This window comes from Carassius auratus, chromosome 32 (assembly GCF_003368295.1).
Source record: "Carassius auratus strain Wakin chromosome 32, ASM336829v1, whole genome shotgun sequence".
Lineage (NCBI taxonomy): Eukaryota > Metazoa > Chordata > Actinopteri > Cypriniformes > Cyprinidae > Carassius > Carassius auratus.
Window position 1 is genome coordinate 26,497,489 of NC_039274.1, and position 17,489 is coordinate 26,514,977.

General features: G+C 35.2%; 1 protein-coding gene across 1 annotated transcript in view; it reads right to left on the reverse strand.

Moving 5' to 3' along the window:
- Nucleotides 1-58: 58 nt before the first annotated feature.
- LOC113051952 (ADAMTS-like protein 3) overlaps nt 59-17,489 on the reverse strand; it is a 142,742-nt gene continuing 125,311 nt past the window's right edge. The window contains exons 24-31 of the mRNA XM_026216149.1: nt 12,146-12,328; nt 11,469-11,588; nt 9,837-10,052; nt 7,924-8,107; nt 5,364-5,568; nt 4,055-4,158; nt 3,751-3,965; nt 59-2,161 (exon numbers count right to left, since the gene is read on the reverse strand). Of these exons, the coding sequence (XP_026071934.1) occupies nt 2,043-2,161; nt 3,751-3,965; nt 4,055-4,158; nt 5,364-5,568; nt 7,924-8,107; nt 9,837-10,052; nt 11,469-11,588; nt 12,146-12,328 (1,346 nt within the window). The 3' untranslated portion in view covers nt 59-2,042. The remainder of the gene's footprint in view (nt 2,162-3,750; nt 3,966-4,054; nt 4,159-5,363; nt 5,569-7,923; nt 8,108-9,836; nt 10,053-11,468; nt 11,589-12,145; nt 12,329-17,489) is intronic.

The following is a 17,489-nucleotide window of genomic DNA, read 5'->3' on the forward strand; positions in this document are numbered from 1 at the left end:
ATCATGTGACTGTGAAGAATGGAGGAATGATGCTAAAAAAATTCAACTTTGATTCACAGGAATATATTACATTTTAAAATATATTCAAATAGAAAACAGTTGTTTTAAATTGTAATAATATTCGACAGTATTACAGTTTTTACTATATTTTTGATCAAATAAATGCAGCTGTTTTAATGACACTGTAGTTAACACATAAAACCCACTTTTAAACATTACACAATAATTGATTGTTTTAACCATGATACAGAATAAAGATATATAAACTGTTTGGTAAAACTGTTTATTGTATTTGTATGACATAGACGGTTTGCAATATTGATGTGAATAGTACCAAAACTGGTGCTTCCTTAACAGACTAATGTAGCGGCGTTCTTCCATATACTCCACCAATAAAATGCAATGGATAAATTCATGGATAACTTCAGTTAGTGGCTTATGTACAACATTTGTTGATGTACTAAAAATGCATGCATAAAGGCCAGTAGGAAACCATTATATTAGAGATATGAATTATTCACATCAAGTGTTATAAGTACATAGTTATGTGTTGTGTTTAATCTCAAATATGGATTATAAAGACAAACTAAACCAAGTAACAAAATAAAATCCAGACTTTCTACACTCAATGTACAATATTGCACTTAAAAACACATTATATACAATACATATTTTACAATGCAGCACACTGGTTGAACAAAACATACATCTAAAAGACGGCTGGAGAAATGTGACTTTTATGGCACATGCCATTTCAATCAGTGAACAGGTTTTTGTCATACATTCTACTTCCATATTAAAACATCAGTATTTTTATCAAGTCAACATGAGAACAAAATGAACCTTTCTACTTCCTTAAAACATGCTACTGCTCTTATTGTGCATGATTTATCAGTGCATGTTGTTGAAAAAAAATATATATAATGTTCGTCTTCATGTTTATATAGTAAATATAATAACTTAATAGAAGCTTATTTCCACCAAAGAATAAAAAAGATAACGTTGTCTTTATTTGACAATTATGGCCTTTTCTCTTAATTTTAATTACGTTTTGTAATTATTTTAATTGAATTTCAATTGAATTCATAGCTAACGACATAGCTAACAACATACATTTCTAGTTAGGTGTAAAAAGCCATAATTATGAGATGTTAACTTGCAATTGCAAGATAAAAGTTTGCAATTCTAAGACAAAAAGTCTGAAATTTTTAATAAAATGTGCAACTGTGAAAAAAAAAAGTCAAAATTGTGGGATAACTTAAACTTTTCTTTAAATTCTTATTTCACATTTTAGACTTTTCTTATCAGAATTGCACGAAAAAAGTCAGAATTGTGAGATATAAACTCAAAATTTAGATAAAAAGTCCATACTGTAAGATATAAACTCAGAAATTTGATTAACAAAAGTCATAATTCTGAGATAAGTCACAATTACAGTTTTTATTTTCTCATTCCGTGGTGGAAATAAGATTCTGTAAAACAGAATCCTGTTTCCTGTTTGACTCTGAAGTAATCATATTAGAGAAGTAGAATGGGTGGTGACAGCATTTCATGTTGACTTCAAGATAGGACTCTTATTTTAAAAAAACAACAACATTTAATAATGTCTCTCTTAATACTTCAAGCTGTACACCACTGATATTATTAGTATCAGTACACCACGTACACACAAGATGCTTTTATTTTCATTTCCATCACATCGGTGAATGGTCCAATTCTTTGAAAGATTTGTCCTCCTCTCATATCCATAAGTAAAAAATCTTAAATTAATACACATATAATATCACCTTCAGGGCAAGATAAAACCAGATCCGCTGAGAAAGCTGGTGAAAAGAGAAGTTTCAAATCTCTTCAAGTGATTTTCTCTTTGGACTTCTGATGATTGTGGGAAAGCATCCAGTGGAGTGTAGTCCAAATATCTTTTAGTCCATACACTCTAGGTGTCCAAGGGTTTGTACGATTGAACAGTATTCTGCTTTACGGTCAGTGCGGTGACTGTAAAGGGCATCTGTTTTTTTGGGCCCTTGTGCCTCTGCTGGTCACTAGGTGGCGCCGGTGTCCTGTGAGCAGGTCTGGCAGCAGCGTTGCCGGTACAGGTCCACGAGGCACAGCTCCAGACGTTTGACCACAGGACAGTAGTGGGTTGTGTCCTTACACTCACCTGCAGAGATACCAAACAAAACCAAGCTTATTCAGATTACACCTTTAGAAATCAGACTTTGCAAAAGCACAAGCCACACATTGCAAATTTAATTTAAATGGATGAGTTTGCAAATAATAGCATTTATTAATTTATTTATTTTTTAAAACATTTAACTGAGCAGCTCAATTAACAATGAATTAAACTAGTTAGGTAAAAAAAATGTTAGTCTGAATGCACTGTAAGTTGCTTTGAATAAAAGTGTCTGCTAAATTCATAAATGTAATTAAATTTGAATTTAGTTAAACAAAATGAATATTATATATATATATATATATATATATATATATATATATATATATATATATATATATATATATATATATATATATATATATATAATGACAGTGCTGTGTCTTTTGTTGGTCTTTAAAAAAATAAAATAAAAAATAAAATAATAATAATAATAATATTTTGTTATAAAAATATAATTACAAATGGTTAACAACAAAACTACAATATAATAATAATACTACTACTACTAATAATAATAATAGCATGAATAACTATTATTATTTATGATACCTATTATTCATCGTTATTAATATATTTTCATATAGGTTAAATATATGTACACCTTTTAATTTACTTTATATTCCACAGCGATAAAATAGTAAATTACTGTAAGTGTTAATGAGAGAGGTCCAGGCTTAGACAAATGTATGTTTTGTGTTTGTTTTGTATGTTTATTTTTGAGTTCTTAATTAAAGATGATGTTTATGTTGAGCCAGTTCCCACCTCCTCCTCCTCCTCGTATCTAACGAACCATGTTACATACACCTTACAGTAACATCTATGATGTGAGACACCTGCTCCTGTTTCTCATGCTTTGTCACTTTGGATCGTGGATGGATTTTTCACAAAGATTGTTGTGAAATTTTAGGAAATTGTTAGGGAATTTTACTTCAAATAGCACAAAGACATTTGACCAACAGCCTCTCTTAACGTCACAGACTGACCGCTAGTCAAAGGAAACAAAGCAGTGTTGCAGGAAAGCAGAGTAGATGTTCACAGTATATTTCCACTTTTTAAATCTATTATCATTTGCCTTTAGTGATTTATTTTTTCTCAAAAAGGGAATCCTTAGAGCGTGATATCTTATCCTGTTCGCTTTGGTGTGAAGCAACATTTCGAGCTCAAAGTCTAGCATGACCGAGGCTTCACACTCTAAAAACAATATAAGTTCATTTATTGCTGTTGTTTTATTAAATATTTCTGCACCCAGAAACAAGTTAGGTGACACAAAAATGAAGTTTCATTAAGTTTCAGAGCGAAGAACAAAAAGCAGATGTTTGGACAGACGGGATTCCAGAAATGACCGAGCTTAGAAAAACCCATGAACTAGAGCGAGTTCTCTTGGGACGTTGTGATAACTTCGACTTCGAGAGAGATGGAACAAGCCAATATATTTGGCCACCAGGTCGCTAATATTTTCCCTAATAAAACATGAACGCGCTAAAGGTGGCGAACGAGGGCAAACATTCCCCGAAACCATACTGACGCTCTGGTTAATAAAAAGCTGTTTTGAGAGCTAAAATTAATAGACCTACTGCCACAGGAAGTGATGTTGCAGTGTCGCCAGGTAGAAGGCCGCCGTTGCCAGGTGCACTGCTGGTCGGGTAGGGTTTTCTTGTTCTGCCGATGGATACATTCCACCCGGCGGGACTGGAAGCCGCTGCCGCACGCTGCGGTACACGTCCTCCACGGGAACACCTTCCAGTGCACGTCACACATCTCAGACGAGCAGTTCCTCACGGATGACGGCCTGAAAGATGGTCGAGAATCGGATCAGGAGAAATAACACATTACAGCACGGGAGAATAAGTGATGCTGAATGTTCCACCAGTCTGGCACCTTTCTTTTGGGTCGCATGTTTTGGACGTGGAGTTGCTGAAGTGTCTGCATGAGACGGTTCTGCTCTGCGTGGCCACCGCAGACCCCAGACATCGACCTGTGCACTGTTGAACACATCACATCACCTCACTTACAGCACCACAACAGCATTGCAGGATATGAACAGATGCAGGCGCTCTGATACTAAACAGGCAGAAACTATATAAAACTGATTATGGGCAACTGGCAAACAACATGAAATGTCATATGACTTGTGCAAGAGCTGCATATTTTTTTGATTCTGTAACTGGTCAGTATTTTTTTATTAGTAATTTCATAACTTTAAATTACTTTTTAGATATTTTGCATGAAAGAATTTGCATAAATTGCCTTAATGTATCTTTCCTCAATGAATATCGCCTTTGACTCCAAAAAGAAAATAAAAAAAGTACTTTAGTCAGAAAGGAGCAATTAAGTTATTAAGTGGCAAATATTTAAAGTGTTATAAAATATTATATTCATAAAATACTGAAAAATGTATGTTTTATACACAAAAAAATAATGCATCACAAGTTTTAAACACTGATAATATTTATTTATTTATTTTTTTTTTTTTTGAGAAGCAAATAATAATTTTAGAATGATTTCTAAAGGATCATGTGACACTGAAGAAAATTCAACAATTATTAAAATATAAATGTAATATCTATAAAATAGAACAGTTATTTTAAACTGTATCAATATTTCACAATATTACTGTTTTTACAATATTTTTGATCAATTAAACGCAGCCATGGTGAGCAGAAGAGACTTTAAACATTAAAAAAATCTTACAAACCCCACTGTTTTACATGATTGTGTAAAGGATGAGCAGAAAATCCACAGAATACAAAATAATTATGGATAATTGCTGACCAATACGGGTTTCATTGGTTCCCATCAATATCGTATACACGACAACATTTTCAGCCAAAACCTGGAAACTTTTTATGCATTTTGCCTGTTTGTTTACACGACAAATGAAACAATATTTTTGAAAACAGATTTCAGAGTGAAAGTTTTTGAAAACGCCACCATTATCATTTCCGTGTATAAACCAAAAACAGGAATTCTTCAAAACAATGATGTCATGCGCGTGTGTAGTACGTGTTAGATATGTAGACATGCACAGTACATTTTGATTTTAAAGGCAAGTGCGAACAAACATATACAACAATGACGGAGTACATGGTACTGTTCTTGCTGCTCGACAGTTTGCAAACTTTTCCAGTGCTGACTACATCATCGTCGTGTAAACGTAGCCTAAATATAAAAGTGTCAGTAAATGTACCTTCCCCCAGGGGCCAGTGAGCCACTCCACGCACACGTGTGAGCTGCACTCTTCCCTGTCTTCAGGTCGAGCAGATCCTTCACACGCTGTGCTGGACAAATCCCTCACGCTCCCTGATGCCTCCACCTGCTGACAGGAGACCCGCCTCTCTCTGAAGCCCCGCCCACAGGAACTGGAACATCTGGACCACACTGTTGACACCCAACTGACATATAAAGGAGAAACAGTTAGAAGAGCTTCAAAATGATTTAAGAGGCTCATGCGAGTGCTTTTAAATGATAAAGTGAAATATGAAATACTGCACAATCAGCCAGAAAGGTTGAAATATGAACATGCATGCATGAAATATGCAGATGACCTATATTTTTTAAAAAAATTGCCGTGTGCAACACATCACACTGTATGAGTAAATCCCACAATGCAATGCACTCAAATTGACCTTCCATTGCCAGTGAGATTGATGAGCCAGAAGTCACGATTTCTGATCTGTTTCTTAATCAGACTGCCAAAAAATATATTTCACAGCTGTATGATATTCAGTAAAATAAATATGCAACGCAATGAGGTGATGTGATAATGTAGCATACTCCTGTTTGATCTTATATTTGTATTATTCAGTAGTAAGATCAAAAGTTTGCGGCTTTCTGCATTTATTTGATAAAAATACTGTTAATTAGCAAATATTATTAGCATCCAGCTTAAAAAGAAATATATATTTAGCCTTTTGTCATTCATTTTTATGTATAAATGCTTTCAATTTATGGAATACAGTCAAATAATTTTTTTTTTTTTTTAAAGTCAGAAGTGCTTCAAAAATCAGTTAACAAAAATCATTACAATGCACTATTTTTGCCATTAAAATTCAATTTAGTTCTGCAAACATATAAAAATAAAATCACCACAAATGTCATTTGAATTATTACAAGAGATGGTTTATCTTCACACCTGTAGCATCCTATCATAGATTTGACATTCATCTAGCTGCATATCACCAATTTTCTTTGCACTCACACAGTTAAACACATGCTAACAAACCTCAAACTTGTAGCTAACACTGGATACGTGCCATTCCAAATCGACAAGAATATACATCTGCATATATTTCAACAGTGGATTTGTGCGGCTGGTTATATTTGTTTTTTGAAAAAGCACAGCTTGTACCCGAGTCACTGGGGAGCTGAGAGCCTCTGCGGGGCATTTGGGGTTGTGTTAGAGTGAAAGAAGCAGTAACAAAGACACGCTTTGTGAGAGGATCTCCCGCTGACGCTAAACGCTTTCACAGAGCCATATGATTCATGCGCTGAGTCCAGACGCATGGCAATAATCAGATGATGTTTTTGGCAGGGACATATAGAAGTCGTTTGCACTGTCTATCCTATGTTTTTATGTCCAGGTCTTAATGTGCTTTTTACAAACATTTAATAAACAAAACTACAAATAAATGATCGTCTTTTATCATCTGTTAACCATCTGAGTTTATATAATTCAAGAAGGATTATTTACCACTGGTCTATAGTATTATGATTGATTGAAATAACTGGTTACATCTATGACATAAGTATTTTACATTAAATTCACACGTAATTAGGAAAATTGCCTTTAAAATTCCTGAAAATCAATCCCGGAGGTAAGTAGGTTGGTTGCAGTTAAATGCACCATGGCTCGCAGATTTCTGAAGGTTTTTCTGCTCTCTTTAAATTAAAGCCTTTAGAGAGATCCATCAGCAGACGCTAATTTACGTGAATCTCAACCTTACTAAGACAGAACTGCTGCTGGTTCCAGCTAACCCATCGTTTCATCACTACCCTATACAGCTAGGTTCGTCATCCATAACTCCTTCCAGGACAGCCAAAAACCTATGTGTTGTGATCGATCATCAATTAAGCTTAAGAAGAAACCAATCTTCTCTACTAACATGCTAACTGTGTCTTGAAAAATGCTGTATATTATTAAACGAATAGTCTACCCCCAAAAATGAAAATCTGCTGAAAATGTATTCACTCTCAGGCCATCTAAGACGAGTTTGTAACAGATTTGGAGAAATGTAGGATTACGTTAGCATCACTTGCTCACCGGTGGATCCTCTGCAGTGAATGGGTGCCGTCAGATCGAGAGTCCAAACAGCTGATAAAAACATCATAATAATCCAAAAGTCATCCACACCACTACAGTCCATCAATTAAAGTCTTCTGACATGAAAAGCTGCTTATTTGTAAGAATCCATCAGATTAGAGTCCTTTATTCATAATATTCCTTTTTCCAGTGTAAAAGTTGTCTCGTCTGAATCAGACAGATCCAGCATCGTTTACAATCCAAATAGTTCTAAACAAATATGTCGGTGGATTTTGATGTCAAAGGACAACACGTTCACCAGAAATGATTACTTGTGGATCATTGTGAAGTTTTTATCAGCTGTTTGGACTCTCATTCTGACAGCATCCATTCACTGCAGAGGTTGAGCAAATGAGTTGAAGATGAATACATTTTCGTTATTTTTGGGCTAATATTAGGCTACTTAATATTTCTTTAAGTATTTTATTATTTGCTTAGGGAAGTGTACCTGGGAGGGCAGTCTAGCAGGTTGCACGGCCGTGGTTGACTGATCGGTTTGGGAAGATGATAACAGGTTGAATGAGGCATCTCTTGGCCCTCTGACGTCAGACATCGTACTTTCCTCATCTGAGTCCCTCTGTTGCCACAGGAAGCACTGCATGTGCTCCACTCACCAAACTGCCACTTAAACTCTACACCCCAAAAAAGACAACAAAGAGAAATACAAATAGAGTTCGGGATGACATTAAAATACTTGATGATACATATAAGCATATATATATATATATATATATATATATATATATATATATATATATATATATATATATATATATATATATATATATATATATTAGTGCTGTCAATCGATTAAAAAAAAATTAACTAATTAATCGCACAATTTTTTAAAATTAATCGCGATTAATCGGGATTAATCGCAATTAAAAGACTGAAACTTTTTGGATATGTAAAATGTAAATAATTAATGTAAACTCAAGACAAAGAAACTATTTAAATTCAAAATATGATTGTTTATTGGAATTTTTGTTTAACTTGTAACACAGATTTTCTCATGTAAACAACATACCTGCAATAAACCATCAATATCCTCCAAATTAACTGTTGGCTTGAAAGCCATATTTATTACAGAAATAAAAACACAGGCATGTAAGTACCATTTGAATTTCAAAACAATCAATGCCAATAAAAAACAAAAATGATTTCCATGTTGAATTCTAAGTGGACTGCAAAAAAATTCCAAAGTATAGTCATTGCCAGTGCTTTAAGTGGGCCAGTAAGCACTGGTACTCAGTACCGCCACTTCCAAATATAGCTTTTGAGTGTACCGCCACCTCTCCGTGCGCCCAGAACGTGCTTGTAGCGTACCGGTACGCTCATTTGGACATCTGTTTTAATAGAGGTTTTAATCTTTTACCTGCACTGCCGATTTTCAGAGCGCCCTTCACAATGCAAGCTTCCTAATTCATCCCACCCAGAGCAGAAACTACATTACCCATTCACCCTTAAGTTATACAAGTGAATAGCGCATGTGTCGCTTTTCCCACTGTTAAGTGTCAACAACTCAACGTGGCCGGAGAAGGTGTGTGAAACTCGTTGTGAGTTATACTAAAGCAAAATCTTGAGTATTTATTGTCTGATAAACATTAAAAACTGTCTGCGGAGGTTGAGTCGTCCTGCAGCCCCCGCTGGCTGCTCATTGGCTGCAGCATCTTTTTTCTAAGTTCTAAACAAATACCGTAGACGGCAAGGCACAAATTTAGATATTCATTTATCTAATTAATCTATTCTATAGCCTATGCACAAAGACAATATGATCTTTTTGTCCCCTTTTTGTTTTAAAGCTTGATGAAGAGAGAGAGCGCAAGTTGCTGCAGCTGAGGAGGACAGTAATGCACGCGTACAGGAGTGATTGACAGTTCGCGGCACTGTGTACAAAAAATACTCCGCTACACAATTATTTCGTTATTTTCGTTTAAGCTTATTAACGTTAGCGTTACAGAAAGGTCTGATTTACGCACTGTTACAGTCATTGTTTTTTTTTTTTTTTTTTTTTTTTTTTAAACAATGACATTTGAGTTCATGATTTTAATGTTGCTGTTTCTTGTGGCAGACTGAATGAAGAGTAATGTTTCTTGTGGCAGACTGAAGAGTAATCCGGCAGAGTTTTATACTGAAACTTTCCGTCTAAAAGTCCTTCCTTGGTCTTATCCATATTTCTTTGCACGTTGAACACACATAGGCCACAACTGGAAAAAAAAAAAAAAACTGCAACCGCGTTAATTGCGTTATTTTTTTTTAATACGTTAAATATTTCAAATTAATCGAATGCGTTAACGCGCTAATTTTGACAGCACTTATATATATATATATGTAAAGACATCTTTAAGAATTCACACTAACCTTGTGAAATCACATGAATCCAAGCCGTGAGACGCTGCTGGTTGTTGATTTGTGTTTGGCACTCATAGCGTCCGTCAAACCTCCCTCCGTGGGTGTTCATCTCCAGAACTCGCCCCCCCACCAGCATGTGGTAGCTCATGCCTGGACTCTGTTTCAGAGTCTGGTTCTGATATGACCACTTGATGGGTTTTCTGTGACTGGGGGCCACCGGACAACCTGAAGGGGGTTATAGGTGAATTCTAAGAGGAAATAGGGTTTAGATCTCCTGTCATTTGTAATTAGTCTTAAAACAACTTTACTGTGAAAAATGTATGAAAAACTAAATTCTAAAAAGCATTTAGACTCAATCAAATACTCTTACTGGAAATCTGAACTCTCAGACACAGAGAAACAAGAATAAGGGCTACAGCGGCTGAACATTTTGTCAAACACATACACTAAACTCTTGTTAGCAAGTTATGGTTATGTCATAGAAGAAAACATTTCTTCATTTAAGAAAAAAAAATATTAGTTGATATGAATAATTTGATATAAATAATTAGCTGATAATTAGTCCTTTTTTTAAGTTGTTGTCCAGGTAAAAAAAAAAAAAAAATCATTTTTTTATTACTTATGGGATCAACTTTTTTCTAAAAAAGCTAATAGTACCTCTTGGCAGGTTTCCCAGCCAATTCTATCAAACCTTTACAATTAATTCAGAATGCGGCAGCAAGATTAATTTTTAATGAGCCAAAAAGAAAACACGTCACACCTCTGTTTCTCAATTTGCACTGGCTTCCAATAGCTGCTCGCATAAAATTCAAGGCGTTGATGTTTGCCTACAAAACTACCACTGGCTCTGCACCCATTTACCTAAATTTGTTACTTCAGACTTATGTGCCCTCTAGAAGCTTGCGTTCTGCAAGTGAAAGTCGCTTGATTGTGCCATCCCAAAGAAGCACAAAGTCACTTTTACGGACTTTTAAATTAAATGTTTCCTCCTGGTGGAATGACCTCCCCAACTCAATCCGGACAGCTGAGTCCTTAGCCATCTTCAAGAATCGGCTTAAAACACATCTCTTCCATCTTTATTTGACCCTCTAACTTTAACACTCACTATTCTAATTCTATTATTAAAAAATCTAACTACCTTTCTAATATTTTTGTATTCTATTTTTCTTTTCATTTAATATGCAATTATACATATGTGTGTATGTGTAACAACCTCTAAATAGCTTGCTCTATTCTTTTTTTTATTCTGTCGGTTTTCTTTTTATTTATTTTATTATTTAAAATCCCATGCTAGGTGTACTGTGTTAACCTAACTGAGACTTGTTATAGCACTTATATATCATTGCTCTTAATGTCGCTTCGGATAAACGTGTCTGCTAAATGAATAAATGTAAATGTAATGTAAATGTAAAGGTTATTTTTTGGCATTGATGGTTCAGTGAAGAACCTTTAACATCCATGGAATCTTTCCGTTGTTCCACAAAAATGTTCCACAAAAGATTCTTTATTGTGGAGAAAGGTTCTTTAAATTATAAAATGTTCTAGGAAAAAAAAAAAAAATATATATATATTGATCTATGGCATTGCGGCCCCTTTTGGATCTTTTATTTTTAAGAGTGCATTTAAACAACATGAAAGTACCTATCCGTAAGATATCTCCAGGTTTGACTGTGACGCTGGTGCCGATCTCAGAGGCCATCAGAACCCTCTTCCTGTTCATCTCCTTTGAAGCCTGGTGCTCAGATTCACCCACAGCTCCTCCTGGCATCAGGACAACAGTGTGTCATCAAACATCTCACCATCAAACGCAATCAACCAAAGCATTCCTACAGGTAGATTATTCCTTTGATGCTTGAACGACTTCAAGTAGCTGAATAATTACTCCTAGTTAGAACTTTCTCCTAATCATCAGACAAATTACTGCTGCTTTTGACCATAATGGAGACCTCAATTAATGAAAATACGGAGGAAAATTGTGTCATCTGGGGCCAAACAAGACCTTGAATGCCCTCTTTTTGTGGCCTATAAGATCTCAAGAGACAAACGGCCTCTATAAAGAAGGGAATATTTCTTCGTTTTGCTGCAAAAGTGGATTTCACCACCACTGCAGGCTGTAGGTCTCACGTTATTTCTCAATAAAACGTGCCAAACGATGCCAATATCAATAAGCGTCTCGCAAATCTCCTGCTGACTTTGACGGAAACCGAGCCAATCCACAGAGTGGTTCACTTAGCACTGAAATGCTGTCGTGCAAGGATTTCCCTGTCACCCGGAGAAGTGTGGATTGACATACAGCTGCTATGGGAATCGCTACTCACCCGCCACAAGGAGCAGGCCGGAGGCCACCGACTTTCCAATGCTGTTGGCGGCCACACAGGAGTAGGTGCCATAGTCTTGCAGTGTGAGGTTTCTCAGGAGCAGAGATCCGTCCGGGAGAGTGCTAGCACTGGCGCCCAGGGGACCCTCTTTACGGTGCCAGCTCACTGTTGGTCGCGGGACACCTGTTCAGAGAAAAACATCAGGTCACTCTCAATCAATCAATTCACACTGGAGTCTGGAGCTGACGCTAATCACCACTTTCCACTCTATGAGTATGGTACAGGTTAGGTGTCCCATTGCTTTTTTAAGGTGTCTTAGGGACAAATTGTGTGCTGTCAGAAATGTTAGATACTTTGCATAAATTATTTAAGATAAAATTAAAATTGCAGAAAAAAATATGGTATTTTCAAGCACATCAAATATTGCCCATAAAATGCTGCTTAAAATAAATTATGATTAAAAAAAAAATCTGCAGTTGTGAAACTTTTTGAATAATAAAATATTTAAAAAATACCTTTTCAATGATTTATGGAAAATATGACCAACTATAAACCACTATTTTATAATAAAATAACCAAAGTTATTATTATTCGTATTGTTATTATTAACAACAATAATTATTGTTATTGTTATAAAAAATAGCAACCATAAAAAAATTATAAAGATTATTCATATTAAACTTTTGTTCAATGTTTGATAAAAAAATAAATAATAATAATAATAAAAAAACATAACAGAATCTCACAAACTGTGACGTTTCAAAATTAGTTATCTGAAAAATTAAATAAATAACATAACATAAAAAAAATTATAATAATGATAAAAAAAAAATAGTTCATATCATATTTAGTATTTGACTTTTTAAACAGAATTTTATGAGCAATATTTTCTGACCATTTGAAATAGATATATGTTTGAGTTTCAGTCCCTATTTTGTAGCCCATTCAGGAAAAGTGGCAAACGCACTGGTCTGAAAGCTTTCCCCAAAACAAACCTAAGCTTTTGACAAATCACTGAACAAGTTCCAGTATTTAGGGGCAACTGCTGTCTTGTACTTAACAGATTCATACAGTGCCTTGCTAAAGTATTCATACCCTTTCATTTTTTTCACCTTTTGTTTTGTTGCTGCCTTATGTTAAACTGCTTTAAATTAGTTTTTTTCCACAACAATCTACACTCCATAAACCATAATTGTAAAGCAAAAAAACACCTTTGCAAATGTATTAAAGAAAAAAAACCTCAAATGATTCCATTGCATAAGTATTCACACATATCTGGGACAGTTGAAATTTAGCTTAGGAGCATTCATTTTGCTTGCAGATGTTACTACACTTCAAGTGAAGTTAACCTGTGGCAAATTCAATTGAATGGCTGTGATTTGGGAAGCATGCATGTCTTAATAAAAGGTCTAACAGCTGATAGTGCATATCAGAGCAAAAACCAAGCACTGAGGTCAAAAGAACTGCCTGTAGAGCTCAGAAACAGGTTTTCGTCAAGCCACACATCTGTGGAAGATTTCAGGAAAAAAAATTCTGGCTCATTGAAGAGTCACAGAAGCATGAAGTCCCTGTTACCCTTAAATGGAAGAAGTTTTAAACAACCAAGACTCTTCCTAGAGCTGTCCTCCTGGTCAAACTGAGCAACTGATGGAGAAGGGCTTTGGTTTGAGTGGTGACTCAGTGTGGCAAAATACAGAGATAGTTTTAATGAAAACCCAGTCCAGAGCATGAGTGTGTTTGTGAGTGTGTTTGTGTCAAAAAAAAACAAAAAAAAAAAAAAAACAACCAAGAGCATCTTCCAACAGGACAGTGACCTAAACACACAGCAAGAGTTGCTTATAGACAACTCTGTGAATGTCCTTGAGTGGCCTGAGCTTGAACCCAATCAAACATATCTGGAGAAACCTAAAAATGTGCATCTGCCCCAATCCAACCTGACAGAGCTTGAGAGGTGAAGTGGCGAGGAGAAGAATAGCAGATAATTGCTGAATGCTGATGAGCAAAGATTCGTGTCAAACCAAAAAGACTTCAGCTAAATATTTAGTTAAGGGTATGAATACTTATGCAATGCACTTATTTCAGTTTTTTATTTTTAATAAATCTGCGAAGTTGTGACATATCTGTTTTTGCTTTGCCAGTATGGTGTATGGAGTATTGATTGATGTGGAAACAAAGTAATTTAAAGAAGTTTATCATAAGGCAGCAACATCATAAAATGTGAAATAAAAATGACGGGGTATGAATACTTTTGCAAGGCCAAAGTCGAATAAATCAAACTGTAGAAAATGTTGATTCAAACAGCAGATCAACAAGAGGCCTGCAGATTGACACAAATTACTTGAACAAATGGGCACAATGGATGTAAATTGCCAGTTCCCATGGGACATCCCTGCTGAAAATAATGTGCAGCACATGGATTTGGAGTCTGAGTTTTATGATCCCCCGTTCTGCTGAATGGAGACATTACTACTGACATACGGCCGTTAGTCTGAGAACCAATGAGTAGACACACTATTAGAAATGAAAAATCACATCGGAGGCCTTGAGGTGTGTGTGTGTGTGGTGTGTGTGTTTGTGTCAAGCATACACATGAGCACTGACACACTCTGGCACCAGTAAACAGTCAGGCATGCCTGCAAAGATGGCAGGAAGTGATGTCGTAGGATTAATAGTGGCCGACGCAGTGACCTCTGCTTTCTTGGAAAGGTAATTTCCATTGGGAGGAGAAACATACACAGGAACAATAACTGCATGGTGATGAAGAAAAAAATGGAACATTAAAAGAAGATATATTTCATACAAAATGTTTATCTCTAAGTGCTGACCGCCTACTGACTGCACACTCGCACAAACACACACTCCGTTCCAGTACACATTAGAAGTGATCTTACCCGGATTCTTTTCAAAACTACTTTTTTCTCTGGCTTTTGACAAATCATAGAAAAAGTCTGAAAGGTAGTTCTTTAATGCCATTAAGCTGTTTTTATTGTTATTTTCACTTTTTGTATTCTTAGTGATTTTATCAGCATTATAATTAATCGCATTATTATTATGTTTTTTATTTTATTTTAATTTAAATCTGCGGTAGGGAACTTTTGACGCTCTAGCGGTTAATAAACAGAACTGCTTGCGTCTTGCGTAAGAACATCATAGCCGGAACTACTTCTCTCTGTTTATGTCTATGAAGAATCACAAAGGTACTGGGTTACTCCGCCGCGGTATCCCTGAAGCAATCTAAAATAGTCCGAATATAAACACTTATTATAGGTGCACCCTAGTGATTCAGGACAAGCTAAAAACACGGTTTGGAAAATGGAGTCATGGTGTACTCGCTTATTATATACATTTTTCTACATTTTGAACACAAACAAAGTTACGGACCGCAGCTCTGATTGGTTGTTTCTTACCAGGAGCGATGGAGTTTCTGCAAATAGCAATAGGACACTGGGAGGAGCCAGAGGAGCTTGATTTTTTCACAGATTATCTGTCTCATATTCTACTGTCAGGACATAATGACAGGTTTAACAAATATGTAAAAAATATATTTTTACAAAAGTTACCTACTGCAGCTTTAATTTTTTAATTGACTGATGTAAAGCACATTGGTCAACTTGTGTTCTTTTCAATGGTGTTCTATAATTAAAATCAACATTGACAATACCTGGCGATGCTGGCAAAGCATTTTAACTATATTCAAAATTATAAATATAAAATGAACAAAGCAATTAAAGTTTCTAAAAATAAATAAGTAAATAATAAAATAGAATAAAATATAAAGTATTTGATTGTTTGATGTTTATTGCTAGACAAAAAAAGAATCAGAGAATAAAAATAGTTTTATGTTCTATTTTGTTTCTATTGTTCAAATACCTTACAAGGAGGACTTTTAAATACATAAAAATATATGCATATAAAATTAACAGAAATATAAAACAATTCACAATTAATATTTTCTCACAATTTTTCTTTTCAATCACTATGCTATGCTGTTACAAACTACATAAATATAAAACTATATAAAAAACAATACAAAAATTTATAATTATAAAATGAAAATAAAACTGCTCAAATAATATATAGTTTGACCTTCTGATCTGATCACAATCAATATTCTCTCACCATTTGTCGAAGATTTTTATAAATATATAAATAATTATTTATTTAATGATTATTGTTAGCTAATCACAGAACCAGAAAAAAGGTGCCATTTTTTTCCCTTCTGTTCCAATACCTGGCTATAAAGTTAAAATCTATCCACATATAAATTTATATTTCGTTTAATATGGTAAGGCATTAATATAATAGTTAAGATTTATTACAAAAAAATAAATAAAAGAAGAGCTACTAGTATTGTGCAAAGGGTTGCTGCCTAAGTAGAGTTTTCCAAAATAGTCACTTTTGAGGTTACATGGAAGCTGTCTATGTAGGCAGCTCACTAGATTTTTAGAAGGGAGCTATTTTTTATGATCTGCGTGATCAGCAGACTAAATTATGCTCTGTAATAATGTGACCTGGATCAGACCCTCGCTGTATCCGGGTGTGTGTATCCTCTAACAACACATCTCTCCACACCATCAGCTTAACCACTCAATTACAGTATCTTCTTACATCATTTCCCATAATGCACTGCTCTGTGGCTGCCTATGCCATCAAAGCAAACCGGACACGTTCTTCAAATCCTGTTTATTCATCTCAGAGAATCAGATGGTGATGAAAGCATGAGAGAACAGCTGGCACTTGTGGCTTTCTGGCCTTTTGTGAGGCCAATCTTAACAGCAGGTGTCCTTTGCATCAACCAAATCACTAGATAAACAAGTCTACATAAATCGTGACGACGAGGACAGACAGAATGACCTCAGAAACTTTTGTTTATATAAACATATACTTTAGTACAACAGAGTGACAAGAGCCATGTTTTGCTACAGTCGATTGGCGTTTGTGAATGACGGAGTGCGGCATAAATCCCATCGAAGGGCCCAGCATCCTGAACGCTTGTTGACTTTACACACCATTTCTGTCCAATCAGCCGAATCTTCCACCAAAACCACATGGACAAGAGCTGTAAAGCATGGGATACGCACAAATCAAATGCGTTTACTTTTCACAGAGGAAAGTATCTCGATAATTTGAAGCATCTACATTGAGACCGCACTGGTAACGATGGAAAGTGGTTTTCTCATAATAATACACATTTGTGCGATTAAAGCCACGGAATGTCTGTTTTTCACACATAGGGTCTCATTCATGAAACATTCGTAAATATACGAGTTAATATCTGAGTGATTTGCGCGTAAAGAGAACTTCCCGAAAACTCTTCTCCTGATTCACAAAAACTTTGTAAACA